This window comes from Gopherus evgoodei, chromosome 1 (assembly GCF_007399415.2).
Source record: "Gopherus evgoodei ecotype Sinaloan lineage chromosome 1, rGopEvg1_v1.p, whole genome shotgun sequence".
Lineage (NCBI taxonomy): Eukaryota > Metazoa > Chordata > Testudines > Testudinidae > Gopherus > Gopherus evgoodei.
This window is the reverse complement of record NC_044322.1, coordinates 295,012,698-295,028,088: the sequence shown is the minus strand read 5'-3', so window position 1 is coordinate 295,028,088 and position 15,391 is coordinate 295,012,698. Positions and strand designations below refer to the sequence as shown.

At 42.9% G+C, this 15,391-nt stretch overlaps 1 protein-coding gene across 1 annotated transcript in view; it reads left to right on the top strand.

Annotated features, from left to right (window-relative positions):
* The window catches only part of ZDHHC17 (zinc finger DHHC-type containing 17), a 137,089-nt gene that overhangs the window by 60,422 nt on the left and 61,276 nt on the right, over positions 1 to 15,391 (top strand). Inside the window, exons 8-9 of the mRNA XM_030548671.1 lie at positions 11,513 to 11,638; positions 14,152 to 14,294. Of these exons, the coding sequence (XP_030404531.1) occupies positions 11,513 to 11,638; positions 14,152 to 14,294 (269 nt within the window). The remainder of the gene's footprint in view (positions 1 to 11,512; positions 11,639 to 14,151; positions 14,295 to 15,391) is intronic.

Here is a 15,391-nt window from a genome sequence, read left to right as displayed (position 1 = left end):
GGCAGTCAGAATGTTCCATAACTACAGAATATTGGTTAAAGGAAAATAATTGTCTCACTTCTCCCATGTGACTAAGTTTTGCTTGATGGTAGGGTTGGGGTTCAATCTTCAGGGAACCAGTTACAGTTCTGTGGTTTAGTGTTAGAACAGCCAAGTAGCTGCGCCAACTTATGCAACTAGCACAAAGTCCCTATGTCTACACTGAAATAAAAGACCCATGGCACAGCCATGGTTGGCTGGGGTAGCTGGCTTAGGCTGCAGGGCTATAAAACTGTAATGTAGATGTTTGGGCTGAGACTGGAGCCTGGGCTCCGAGACCCCCTTGAGGGGGGTGGGTCTCAGAGCCCAGGCTCCAGCCTGAACCTGAACATCTACACTGCTATTTTCAGTCCCCCAACCTGAGCTGTGCAAACCAGAGTCAGCTAACCTGGGCTCTGAGACTGCACCACTGTGTTTTTATTGCAACGTACCCTAAGGAATCAGTAGATAATTGGAATAATGGAGCTGCAACACCTCAGCCATTTACCAGCACACCCTGTATGCTAGAGTTGTGTCTGTTGGCATAAAAGCAGGCTCTACTGCTTGTGCATGCCAGAGATGTGTTCATCTCCTCAAGGGAGATTCTCCAGTGGCCATTTTTAGCTTGAATTTTGGGTGGCACAATAAGGATGGACAGACTGGAAAACCCAGCTGGATATTTGCGGTTATAACATACGCCACGTGGTATAGGTCAGTTAATTTGTTATATGGGTTCATTCAAGGTGATCAAGGCATTTATCTTATGTTGTCAGCCACAGAGGCAATCAACTTATGAACTTTAAGTAATGTACATGTTTTTTTTGAATTCACACAGTATTGTTAAGAGTATCCATTTTCTTGGCCAGTGTAGGTCAGACCCACAAACAAGTGCAATATAAGTTTATAGCAATTGAAGCTGTGTTATTGCATTCTAGATGGTCACAAATCTTGGTGATCTTGAATGAAAATTCATCACAAAGTCTACATTGCTTTTTTGTGCTTTGAGCCAAAGCAGCTAGCCCAGGGGCAGGCAAACTTTTTGGTCTGAGGGCCGCATCAGGTTTCTGAAATTGTATGGATGGCCAGTTAGGGGAGGCTGTGCCTCCCCAAACAGCCAGATGTGGCCCGGCCCCCGCCCCCTATCCAACCTCCACTCTGCTTCTTGCCTCCTGACGGCCCCCCTGGGGTCCCCTGCCCCATCCACCCCCCTCTCTCTGTCCCCTTCCTTCTCCTGGACCCCCCACCCCATCCACCCCCCCTTCCTGACTGCCCCCTCAGAACCTCTGCCCCTTCCAGCCACCCTTTCTCCATGACACCCCTGGACTCCCTGTCCCTAACTGCCCCCACCCCTAACTGCCCCTCAACACCCCATCCAACCCCTCTCTCCTTCCTGACTGCCCCACCCCCCGAAACCCCTGCCCCATTCAACCACCCCTTTTCCCTGACTGCTCCCAGACACCACTCCCCTAACTGCCCCCACCCCCACCCCATCCAACCCCTCCTCTTCTTCCTGACTGCCCCTCCAGGACCCCTGTTCCCATTCAACCCCCCTGTTCCCTGCCCTCTGACTGCCCCGACCCCTATCCTCACTCCCGCCTCCTGACTACCTCCCCCAACTCCCCTGCCCCCTATCCAACCCCCTCTCTGCCCCCTTACCGCGTTGCCTGGAGCACCGGTGGCTGTTGGCGTGGCTGCACCAGGACAGGCAGCTGTGCAGCACAGAGCACCGAGTCAGGTCCTGACTCTGTAGCTGCGCTGCCTCAGGAGCGCGCTGCTCCGCCACCCAGAGCATTTCGCCAGCAGTGCAGTGAGCTGAGACTGTGGGAGAGGGAGAACAACGGGGGAGGGGCCGGGGACTAGCCTCCCTGGCCAGGAGCTCAGGGCTGGACAGGACAGTCCCGCAGGCCACGTGTGACCTGCGGACCGTAATTTGCCCACCTCTGAGCTAGCCTCACGCATTTGCTTGCATGACTATGCTGTAATACTCTCCTCGTTACCTGTATAGTTAACCACGAATGTGTTATATTTTCAGCCTCAACTCTTACAAGCTGACATATGCGGCTACTTTCTGTGTCATCTCTTCAACTATTAATTATAAAATGACCTATATATGCAGTATATATATAAAAATAATAAATCACTTCACCAAAAATATTGCTTGTCATAAAGGGATATCCTTTATTCTGGAACAGTATATTGTATCCTCTCCTCAGTTATTGGGAGGCAGCAGCAGTCAGATAGAAAATAGGCTTTTAACCTGCTGGATCATGGTATGTTCTCCACAGACATTCTTTCTCTGTCACAGGTGCTTACTCCCTAGTCCATGATTTTCAAAGTCAAAGAAAGAAAGGAACTACAAATGGATAGAAGAAAATGTGTAACCACTGACCTAAAAAGCTGGATAAACTATTGTGTAATGAAGTAGCCAGATAGATCTTACTTAATAGAGAATAAGATATTTGTGGGTGATTCATAAAACAAATGATGATGACTCTTATTGCATACTTGGTTGACTAATGTGAAGTCATGTGGTCTCTGTAGACAGTGTGGGTAAATTCTGAACAGACACAGTAGCTGTCCAAGTCTTGCGGGAGAAGCTCCTATTCTGTATTACTTAATAAAATATTGGAGTGAGAGAGACCATATTATGGCCATGTACATATCTCATGTACAGAAGTGTCTCTTCTTTCTACCTGGGACAAATCCATAACTTTGCCATAATGAATTTTAATAGAAATCAGACAAGGAACTATTTTTGTCATAAATAGTCCTTACTAATACATTACAGAACTAATCAGGCAATTTGAGTTTTGGAAATGATAGCTCCATTTTGTGACTCCTGCAAAGTACAAACAGTCTTAAAGCCTAAATATTCAACTTTAACACTCACTCCAGGTATAAAGCTGTGTGTTCTTTTTTGGGGGGAAGAGGTATGGGCATGTTCTAATTTAAATGAAAAGCTTAGTAAACTCTCAGAGTGAATGTAAAGGCAGGCCTTTGAACAACTTTTTCATGCGAGAGCGCTATAAAAGGAAATTTGCAAGGAAGGGCCCGCAGTTTATCCCCCTTCAGGCTGGGAAAACAATTTAAGAAAAATGCTTTCAATGGTAAGAAAAACTGAGATCTTCTTGAATGTCTAATCTAGAGTGACAGAACTTTCTCAGGGGAAAGTTAAAACTCCAGATAAGCACAATAGATTTAGGGGAGTTTTAAATTCAGTCTGTTCTGTAAAGGTGAGTCAAAAAAGGATCACAACTACATGTCTAGTGTAAAGACAGATAGTAGTAAATTTTGAACCCAAAGAGTGCTTGTAGCAACTTCTTACCTAGTGTCCCCTTTTAAGAACAATAAAATTGTATGTAATGCAGTACATGTTGGGAATAATACTCTTAATATGCCTCCATGTGATAAATCATCAGACTCAGTAATTTTTAGAGCTAGACTTTGAGAGTCTGTCTAACTTTGCTAGGCTGGTCTAATGGACTAACTTAATCCTTATGCTATCTCTCTGTAAGCTTTGGTAGTTCTTGTAAAAGGGGCATGGTTTTCAGGAGTAGAATTATAGAAGATCTCTGCTGATTAGATATCAATAAATATGCATATCAAATGGTTGGCAATTCTGTAACCACTAATAGTGGCTCAGGCGCTGTCTTAAGTTAATTTCTTATTGCATTGTGCATGAGAGTTAGAGGGAGAGGTGGGGCTCGAAAACTTTACTAGATAGCCACTAGCTGAAAAACTAAACCTACTAGTAAATATCAGAGACAGGAGGAAAAGAATTTATCATCAAGGTCCAGGGGTAACATCCCAGTTAGATTCCCAAACCTGAGCACTTGGAAGTGGGTAACTGCTGAAATTTTGCCATGTTGCTGTCTCTAAAGAGATGGAGACTTTTGTCTTTCATAACAATCTTTGTTGATAGTAGCAGCACATCTCAGAAAGAAGGACATTCAAATCTATTCTTATATCAAGAAGTGATTGTTCAAGGGCAGATCCTAGAAGGAGATGGCAGTTAGCCTGGCATATAGGGGTTCACCATGAGGCATAGCTGAGACAATTATGAAAAATAGTTTCTTATTCCGTCAGACACAAGATTTCATAGTAACCTTGGTCAGTTCTAGGTCGGTGAGAGCATAACTTCCTGACAACAGATTTCTGTGGGTGCAGTTGCTGTTACTCAGAATAAAAATGAACCTGACTGCGACAGTATGGCTGTGTCTGTGGTTGCTAGGCCATATATCAGTGTGCATGTACAGAATGCCACTTGCCAGGCTTCACCTGTGGCCACCCCAGCTCTGGGTCAGGTCTTTCTATTCCTTGTTGAGACACCAGCTGAACAAGAATATTTTGGTTCCTTCTTATGTCATCACAGAACTGAGGTATGGTGGAAGAAAACCAAGAATGTTCATGGTGAGAGGATTCCATTCTCTTCCACCTCCCCAAGAAGAACTTTAATGTCCATGTATCAGGCATGTATGGGAAACTCATCTGTACCATCTACAAATTCAGGGGACCTGTTCTTCAGAAGACATAGGTCTCCACATTGTAGGAGAAAGAGAGCCTAGAGCACTGAGCCTGGTGAAAAATCTGAGAACTGAACCATAGTCAGCAAATTTAGGCCATGAACCAAAGTCAGGCCATGTATTAAAGCAGATCATTATAAGTTTACTGTCCGATACATGACCTTGGCAAAGGTATTGTTAGTGGTGCTAAAACACGGGTATTCCAAAAGAGCAACAAATAGTGGGTATGTTTGTAAACACACTCCAAAAGATTAGCCCAGGTACCTCGTGACCTGACCAGGTAAGAGGGTTTGACAGAAATGATGAATAGGGATGTTTTGCCTGAGACATCTGGAAGCAAGGTACAAGGGGATGTAATAAGCGGATGTTATGAAACATGCAAGGTGGTACATAAGTTGTTTGTCTTAGTCTATAAATGTTGGGATACCTTGCCTTAACCTTTTGTGTGGCCTTGGGGACAGTAGAGACTCCTTCTGCTGACTGAACTGCTCCTTACCACAGGGCACTCACATTTTAGCATACTTGAAACCACAGAGTCAGGGCGCTGGGACTGTGCCTTAAGGGCAACAAACCTCGCCAAGTGCCTTTGTCACTGAACGATGCCTGGAGTTTTTTCTGAATAACATCAAGGTTTGCTGAATTAGCAAGCCGCATTCCATGCTTGTGTTAATAACATTGGCGTTCCATGAACAGAAACACTGAGCAGCTGTAACAGCTGGATGGTGTTACCGCGGCAATGACATTCCAGCCTTCAGCACTTAACAACATACATCATTATCCTGGAGCTTAGAGCCATCAAGCTACCCTACATGGTCTCCCTCCATGTTCTTCAAAATTCCACAGTGCAGATTCTGATACACAGCATGTCTGCAATGCACTATATCAAAAAGCAAAGAGGTGCATGCGTATCTCCTCTCTTTCTAGGGGCCATCAAGTTCTGAACATGGTACCACTGAAATGGGTTACCCCAACGGGTATGTTTACACTGCAAATAGACACCTGTGGCTGGTCCATGGCAGCCAACTTGAGCTTGCAGGGCTTGGGCGTTGGGTCTGTTTCATTGCAGTGTAGCCTTCGTGGTTTCCGCAGCAGCCTAAGCTCTGGGACCCTTCTACCTTGCAGTTGTCCTAGAGCCTGAGCTCCAGCCTGACCCTGGAAGTCTGAATAACAATGAAACAGTTCCACAGCCTGAGTCCGACTCAGCTGACATGGGCCAGCCATGGGTTTTTCATTGCAGTATAGGCATACCCAATGGCTCTACACCTCCTGGGAGTGAGCAGCGACCTGACAGACTTCCGGAACAGATAGTCTATTGCTAATCATGGGTGGTCCCTGTGGAGATCCATCACAAAGCATATATCCCATCATTAGAGGTTCCCATAATACAGGGTTTCTCAAACAGGGGTCATCGCTTGTGTAGGGAAAGCCCCTGGCGGGCCAGGCCAGTGTGTTTACCTGCGCCATCTGCAGGTCCGGCTGATCGTGGCTCCTGCTGGCTGCGGATCGCTGGTCCGGGCCAATAGGAGCTGCTGGAAGGGCGACCAGTAAGTCCCGCAGCCCGTGCTGTTTCCAGCAGGTCCCATTGGCCCGCAGCAACGATCCGCGGCCAGTGGGAGCCGCGATCGACCGAACCTGCAGACGGCAGGTAAACGCACTGGCTTGGCCCGCCAGGGGCTTTCCCTACACAAGCGGTGACCCCTGTTTGAGAAACCCTGCCATAATAGATCTTTTTGTCATGCAGGACAACACTAAACATCAGAATTTCTGCTCCAGAGGGGGCATGAGCTCATTTTCATTGCCTGATGCCTTCTTTCAGCAGTGGAATCCAAGTCTCCTTTATGCCTTTCCACCTATTTTTCTGATCCCTAGAGTGTCTTCCAAAAGCAAAAGAAAGAACCACAATCTTTCATGTAGCTCTGTACTGGCTGAGGTAGTTTTGGCTGACAGACCTACTGCAGATGTACATTCAGTCCCCAGTCCAGCTCCGAGACTGCCTGGATCTGTTCTCACAGCACCATGGTCAGTTTCACCATCCAGTCCTGAAGACTCTGCACCTGATGGCCTAGATGCTGATCAGTTATGTACGACGGACAGGGACTACTTTGAACATGTCCAGGAAATTCTGATACAGAGCAGAAAGAAGACATCCACCAGAAGGACTTATTTGTCAAAATGGAAAAGGTTCTCAATTTGGATGGCCGAGCCCTGGTCCCTTTGCAGGCTTCCGATCTTTGACTACTTAATGCATTTATAATGCCTCTAGCCTTTCATTGAGCTCTATTAAGGCCCACCTTGCAGCAGTCTCAACTGTCCATTCTCTTGGATGGTTGTGTTCAGTTTTCTCTCACCCAGAGATATTAAAGTTTCTCAAAGGCCTGTTATATACTTACCCTCCAGTCAGAGAACCTTAACATTGAGACTCATGGGTCCTTCCTTGAAACCCCTTTCAGAATGCCCCTTAGTTCATCTCACTCTGGAGATTGTCTTCCTAGTTGCAGTCACTTCATCCAGAAGAGTGAGCGAGCTCCAAGCACTTAGGGCTGATTGTCCCAACGTGACGTTTCATAGGGACAATGGGAACCTCATCCTGGTTCATCCCTAGTGTAGTCTCAAAATTCCATCTGGATCAGTCAGTCATCCTACCTGTCTTCTTCCCCAAACCCCTCTTTTCACTGAGAGAGAAGATGTTAAACTTCAATGGAAATTTCCAGAACCTTAATTAATTACATTGACAGACCATCCAGGCTGTCTCCCTGTTTATTTTTGGCTGTAGACAATCAGTCTAAATGTCAGACCATCTCATCATAGAGAATAGAGGTCTAAGTGGATAACACTGTATCTCGCTGTGTTACCATTTAGTTGGGATATCTCTCCCACTGAACATTGAGGATCAAGCCTGCTTCAGGAATGTGCCAGTTTCCAATATCTGCAGAGCAACAGTGTGGACCCACTGACCTTTAACAAGCAATATGCATTGGACTTAACTGCTAGAGCAGATGCCAAATTTGGCAGACCAATGGACTGATGCAGCTGATAATTCTCATCCTGCCAACCAAAAAGGGTACTGCTTGCCAATCTCGTACAGTGGATCTATGCTGACTCATATTCCAGGAAGAAAGAATGGTTACTTAACCCCATAGTAATTGTGGTTCTTAGAGATGGCAGTTCAGACTCCACAACCCTCCTTCCTGCCCCACTCTGAGTCCTCAGCTACCGCAGGCTTTGAATTGCAAGGGAACTTAAAGAGGGTTTCAGCCACTTCTCCCTTGATTCCCTTGCCTGGGAGCAAAAGGATGCATACACTCATGCATGGTTCCAACAGATACTGCTATTCTGTAGAATCCAGTCTTGCACGCAAGGCATGTACACATCTACATGAGGATCCACACCAACTACACCATCTCAAAGAACAACAGTTAATGTAAAGTAAATAACTGTTCTATCTCTTTTATATTTGTAGATTCCCCTTAGTGAGTTTGAGGAGGCCTGGTCACAAAAACCTGGCTCTCTGTTACAGGAACATTTTCAAAATAAAAATTTGTTTAGAAATGTAGGTTTAAACTAAGTCGATGCTGTCCATAATAGAAGAAAATTTGTCCACAGACAGCCTCCACTTATTTCCACTTTTTCTGTTCACTAATGCTCTGACTTTAGATTTTCCTGCCTTTTTAATCATAGCGAATTATCTGTAAATCAGATTTTTATTTTTTTTCAGACCTTCTGTCAATTCTCAGCTGTTGATGTGGAACAGATGGTGATTTGGACATATCTATAACCTTGCCTTGTAAAAAGTCCTTTCCTCAGAGAGCTTCTTTAACTGAAAATATTGTTTAGCTTAAGTATTTCTTGAATCCTCTGGATGGAAAACCCATCTTATTTCCTGATTAATTAGAGAATGAAATGTGACAAGTGAGCTCAAGCTTTTTGAAAAGTTTGCAATCAGCTCCAGGCACTAAAAATGTTAGTAAATGACATTGCACTATCCTCTAAGCTTCTTTGAGGGAGTTGACCCAGGTCAGAACCAGTCATCCAAGTAAGGCACTGGTTTTATTTTGAACAGAAAGATTACCTCCAGTATTTTGGTTAATGATCAAGAGACAATAGGAAAAAAAATTAGTGTGCTATACTGAAATGGAAAAGCTTCTAGAATGAATCTGATCAGCTTGATATTTAGGGTATGTCCACACTATCCACCAGATCAGCGGTTAGTGATCTATCTATCTGGGATCGATTTATTGCATCTCTTCTAGATGCGATGAATTGATCCCCAATCGCGCTCCTGTCAACTCAGGAACTCCACCAGGGTGAGAAGTGGAAGCAGAGTCGACAGGGGAGCTGCAGCCATCGATCCCATGCCATGAGGATGGGAAGTAAGTCGAAATAAGATATGTCAACTTCAGCTACGCTATTCCCGTAGCTGAAGTTGCGTATCTTACATCGACACCCCACCCCAAGTGTAGACCAGCCCTTAGAAACATGAAGACACACATCTTGGAGATCTGATGACACTACGCAGTATCCTGGATTGATATCATGGCATCAATTTTCCAGTTCTAATTTAATTAATATGGGGTTGTCAGTTTCGACTTTTTTTTTTGACAATAAAAATAAGATGATAAATAACTCTTCCTGGTGGTAAGATCATATTCTTTGCCTTTGAGGATTGGAATGGAATGGAGATGGAATGACTTTCATTACTGAGAGAAAAGACTGAATCTTAGGCAGTAACTCCATGTTATAATGATTCTCTCACAGTTATCCAGTGTTTTTATCCATAATTTATTGAACGGACTGGGGTAGTCTCATAAATGAGGGAACTATTTCGTCAGTTAGAACAAATCAGTGGAAATCTTGAGTACTTGTGATGTCTTCCATTTCCAAAGGAAGAATGAAAATAATAATTATGCTATCTAATCATGAATTTCTAAAATAAGGAGAGCATTTACTGAAAGAGGAATTAACTGAATCTACTAGTGAATCTTGGAGTGGATCTTTGATGTGTTTTCTTGCTCTGAGAAATCATGTCTTTTAAAGGCTTGACTATGAATGTCCTATTAATGTGCCCTTAGACTACTATTTTCTTCTGATCATTAAGATCACACATGATGAAACACATCAAACTAAATAGTTATTACTTGCTGGCACAGAGATAGGTATATTGATAGACTAGAATTGAGATCCCTGATGTTGATTATAAATATTAAAATGTATTTAATAAATCAGTCATGCCTCCATATTAATAAAAGGAATACACTAAAATGGTCAGTTGATTAGAAATATAGTCAAAAGATTTCTTTAAAGCTCTTGCAATTTTTTTATCTAGGCAGTCACTAGGTGTCATATGGTCCTCTAGTAGAAGGGATGCTCAGCTGGACCCTGAGGCAACCGCAGGATTTACTTAGGAGAACAACTCCTAGAGGGGATTACTTGTCCACAGGTAATTTTTATAGTTTGGATACGTAAAATGACACCAAAAAAATTAGTGACTCAGGGTTTTCCAGAGATTAGTGATCCAAGAAACTAGTAGATCTGTGACTAGACAGGGTATTCACCATGGTTGGACCCCAAACTTTTCTGTTTCTTCAGAGGGTTGAGCTAGTTTAACCTATATTTTAATGCTCTGATTGAATAACAATAAGGATAAGGATAACTTTTGGTGTAAGTTTTTTCTAATGGGCTTGGCTGGCTCAACACCTCATACATAGGAAATGGAAGGAAACTCTCCAGAGGAGCCACAGAAATCCACTTCAGGGTTTCCATTATGTACTACTTAATCCCTTAACGGAGACTCAGGATGAGACTTTCAAAGACTCAAATGGCAGTTAGGTGCCCAACTCCAATTGACTTTCAGTGGTAGTTAGGTGACTGTCCTATGTGCCTTTGAAAATCTCCTCCTCAGTTGCTGGTACACTTTGCCCTTTCTGGGTAACTTCAGTTTCTGGTACCTGTCTCATTTTTTTTTAGGCATGACCGAGTGATGGAGGATTCAGCTATTTTTCAAGCCTCCATGAATGCTTTGTTTAGGAGGGGAGTTAACTCCAATAGAAGAAAGGAGGAGTCAAATGCGAAACTGGAGCTGGAGGTACCTGCAATTGGTTGTCTCTTGCCTCCGCTATAACATCAGACCCTAGTCATGAATTTTCACTTAGCTCTTTTTCTTGGAGTGGAAAACAGATGTCAATCTCTGTGGATGGAAATCCATTTAGTTCTCTCTCTCTCTATCTCTACTCCTGAGTGTGCAGTGAAAGAGAAACTAAAACAATGCCATTGCTGCCTTGGGAGCCTTCAAGATAAGTGAAGAACCTGGCACAAGCCAAGCATAAGGACCTCATAATGGTAGGATAAACTGGATGCTAGCAATCAATATGCTTTTTGTCCTTTTCCATTTTCTTCCCAGGACCACAAAGGCTGGGGCTGACCTACTAACATTTAAATTGTAAGAAACTTTTCTCACAGAAAACAAATTGTAGTACTGGTGACTTTGATGGTGATGTCTTCCTTGAGATAGAGGAGTAATCGTATGCAGTGGAGAGTTTCCATGATCCAATGGGCAACAAATGCATATTTTTTGGTTTAGTTTCTGCTGCCTGTCAATAGTTGAAGGGGAAACACAGATAAGGGGACTGAGTGTTCAGGACATTTAAACACAGATTTGTTATGCCGGAGGATTCCTAAAGGCAACAGTTGTTGCCGCATTTGAGGCATAGAAATTATGTCATGAGCATGGATATAGTATTGTGTTCATCACTCCTGCAGTTATAAGGGAAGTAAAAAGAAAAAGACTGGAGAGAATAAATGGCCTATTTGATGTTAAAGTAAGCATCGGAGCGAAATAATACCAGAATATTATTTAATGTCTTTTCAATATGATGATAATTTTATGTGTGTGATTTTCTATTTTAAAAGTAAAACTGTTCTGAGTACTTTTTATTTTTAAATTAAAATTCTCCCATTTTTCCAACTCCTGGCAGGGAGAATCACCACTTGATTTGGCAAAACAGAGAAAAAATGTTTGGATGATCAACCACTTACAGGAGGCAAGACAAGCAAAGGGATATGACAATCCATCCTTTCTCAGAAAGCTAAAGGCTGATAAGGTGAGAAGAAACAGCACATTTTTCATGTAAAACCATATTTTTGGCATATTCCTCCCTTTAAAAAAAATAGTGCTTCCAATACTACAGTGGCCAGCATGGCAGGAGAGCTCATGTAGATAGATAATAACAAGAACTTTTCCCCATGTTTCAGTTCTGGGATTATCTCGTATTGTCGTCTTCTGTCTATCTTCTATATCACTGCCATAGCAACCTTGTAGTTTTTTCCGGTGGTCAATGACAATGCTATTGCACTGACTGAGCAGCAGGGAAAGTGCCTTAGGAGCAGTGCAGTACTCTTCCTATGGAGAATCAAGATACTTTAACAAATCTGATATTCAATCACTCTCAGATAATTGAAGTTTCAGGCTATTTCCTAAACTTTGCTCTCCTGTATAACTGCTGGTGAGTGTTATATGACAAAGTGAAGCAACATGGAGGCTGACCGCAATAGTATAATTGGGCATATGAAGCTCCCTAATTTTCAAAGGCTTTTTATTTGATTTTAAGGTAGAATCCTAATTAGAATATTTAACCTTGGCAGTGGTATTAGTTTGATGTATAAGCAATTCATCTGTCAGCTTTAAAAATAAGCACCTCAATTTAACAAAAACATCCATTTTCTACAAAAATAAAGTGCTTTTAAAAATTGTTTATAGTGCACTGGCCTGGTGGGCTAATGACATTTTAATCTTTTGTTATCTAGGGAATGACAGTTTAGAACCTAGGCTCATTTTTTAAATCTGTGCACAGGAAGAGTATTGGAGCACTACATATGACCTGAGCTGAGTGGTGTTTACTGTCTTAAAATCTTTCAAAGGGAGAATGGATGGAATACATTATAGGACAGGAGTGGGCAAACTATGGCCCGTGGGCTGGATCCAGCCCCTCAGTGCTTTGGATCTGGTCCGCGTGATTGTCCCCTGTGGCACCGCGAGCCCCATGCCACTCTCAGCAGTGGCTGGCCCAACGTCCCTGCGGCCCTCTGGCCCTTGCTTCCAGGCACCAGCCCCCGTAGTTCCCATTGGCCAGGAACAGGGATCCATGGCCAATGGGAGCTTCAGGGGAGGTACCTAGAGGTGTGGCAAGGGCAGCACACATGGAACCCTCCAGTCCCCCTCCCCCTGGGGCTGTGGCACTTCCTGAGGCGGTGCAGGGCCGGGGACAGGGCAGGCATGCAGGGAGCCTGCCCTAATTCCGTGCGTGCTGCTACCACCCTGGAGCCAAAACCCCACCTGTCCCCCAACTCCCTGTCCTAAGCTCCCTGCCTGCACCGAGCACCCATCCTGCACCCCAACTCTCTGCCCTGAGTCCCCTCGTACACCTTGCATCCCTCCTGCACCCCAACCCCCTGCCCAGAGCTCCCTGCTGCACCCTGTGCACCCTAACCCCCTGCCCTCAGCCTCCTCCTGTACTCCGCACCCCCACGTCCTCAGCCCCCTCATACAGCCCACACACCTACTCTGCCCCAATCCCTTGCCCTGAGCCCCTCCCACACCCTGGCCTCCCTCCCACACCCAAACCCCCTGCCCTGGCCCTGCATACAATTTCCTCACCCAGATGTGGTCCTCTGCCCAAAAAGTTTGCCCATCCCTGCTCTAGGGTAAGGATCGTGAGCTGGATTTTGTTCCCACTCGAGCATAATCAGCAGAATTGTTAGCTAAATTCCAACTGGAGAATGTTTACCTCAAGATGTGTAGAGGTATACATCTCAGTAGTTCCTGTGCTACATATAAAATATATTTTAGTTCAGTAAAGGTTACTGGAGATAATGTGCTAGTCGGAAAGAACATAACTTGACTTTATATCCCAGAGTGAGTTTGCAACTATGGTAAGTATAAAATCTTTTTAGTTCTAAACTTAGCACTTTTGATATGAAGGTCATTGAAAGACAAATGTGGAACCTCATGGTACTATTTTTAGCCATTTTCCACTCCACTTTACTGTAGTTGCTTTTTCCCCTTATTTATCAATCTACTCGTAACTAGATTTCGGTATGCAATGCTGCAAATGATTTTACAATCTTCCATGTTTTAAATAAATTACTTTCTTAATTCATCTCTAACTTCCAACCTACTTGCATTTTGGCATTTTTATTTGTTTTTCTTAGTGTGTAAAACATACTTGAGTTGTTCAAATTAGCAACTGTCTACAGAGATCAACTGTGTTACTTGATTTATTAAAAAATTATGAATTATGAACTCTGTCTAACTAGTCTAATTGAATATAACAGCATTTTATACATGAAAATTGTTTGACTGATCACTGATGCTAGATGAGAAATCAAGGCATCTTTTAGTAGGAAATCTCTTGTTTCCATTTAGGAAAGAAATTGCTTCCATAGTTTGAGCATGCTAAAAAGAAGAAAAATACATTTAGAAAAGTACCTTTTTTTCTCCCTTACCATACTAAGGCTCTTAGACTTAAATGAGTTGTTATTACTGTTTTAGTTAATTATGTAACCATTTCCTTACAAGAACTGTAAATTGCTTTCTGAAATATTTGTTTCTGTGCAGGAATTTCGTCAGAAGGTGATGCTAGGAACTCCATTCCTAGTTATTTGGCTGGTTGGGTTTATAGCAGACTTAGATGTTGATTCGTGGCTCATAAAAGGGCTAATGTATGGTGGTGTATGGGCTATGGTACAGTTTCTTTCAAAGTAAGTATTTTATAAGACAGCATGTTCAATCTAGTACACCCAGACAAATGTTTAATATATGTCTTGTTCGTTTACTTAATAAAATTTGTACTAGATTTCTTTGACAGATCTAGATGCGTCTTTTGGATATATAGCATTCTTTGCAAGAACTTCTGTTTTATCACTGTTACATTTCAAAAAAAGGTCTGTGTGATTTGGCTTTCTAATGCTCTGTCATCTCAGAAATATAGCCTTTGAATTAATTTTAGATGAAAGGTGCTGAGCTAATAAGGCTAGGAGCAGAGAAACATTCAGTCTCCAGAGGGAAGGTACTGGATGTCTGTTAAACCATTGGTGTAAACTGTAAATGGAACAGTCAAGAGGACAGTTATTAGAGAGGGATAGGAGAAGCAAGGTAGAATTGTAAATAGGTTAATAAAAATTAATTACTGTTTAGAATTAAAATTCTGAGACATTTAGAAAGTCATTCAGAAACTGATACAAAGTGGGATACAACATCAGGAATTATTGCTGTGGCCAGAAGAGGTTATTTTTATTAGTTATTTTAAATCAGTTGTTTTAAATCTGTCATCCAGTGACTAAAAGAATGATATATTATGTTTTAAATAATTACTGTAAATATCAGTATTCTTCATAGCTCTCCAAAGGACTTGCAAAGTATATGGACTGTCTGACCTTTAATCTACTTCTCAGTACTATACATTATATTCTTTGAGTAGCCTCTGCATATTCCCACATGTGAGCTTGGTGCTCCCTGGCACTGGGTGACCCAGTGTCCTCTGCAGCCACTTTCTTCTTCCTCTTTCTCTCCATGTGGAGGATTTCAAAGGTATAAAACTGTCCCTCAGTTCCTTCTTAACTGCCAAAGAGGTTGTGAGTTTGGGTCACATGTAGCATCCTCACTTCTTTTCTCAGAGCTTTTCTTCTGCTCTTTTAGGGCTTTTTGTTTTTAGTTAAATTGTCACTATGGGCTTCCTACTGCTAAAGGAGATTCCTCAGGCCTGGTCAGCTAAGTCTGGCCATGTTCTAGACTAAGTGTCTCTGTGTCTGGCTTACATATTATTCAAGTCCTCAGTCTTAATTGGCTGACAGAGTCA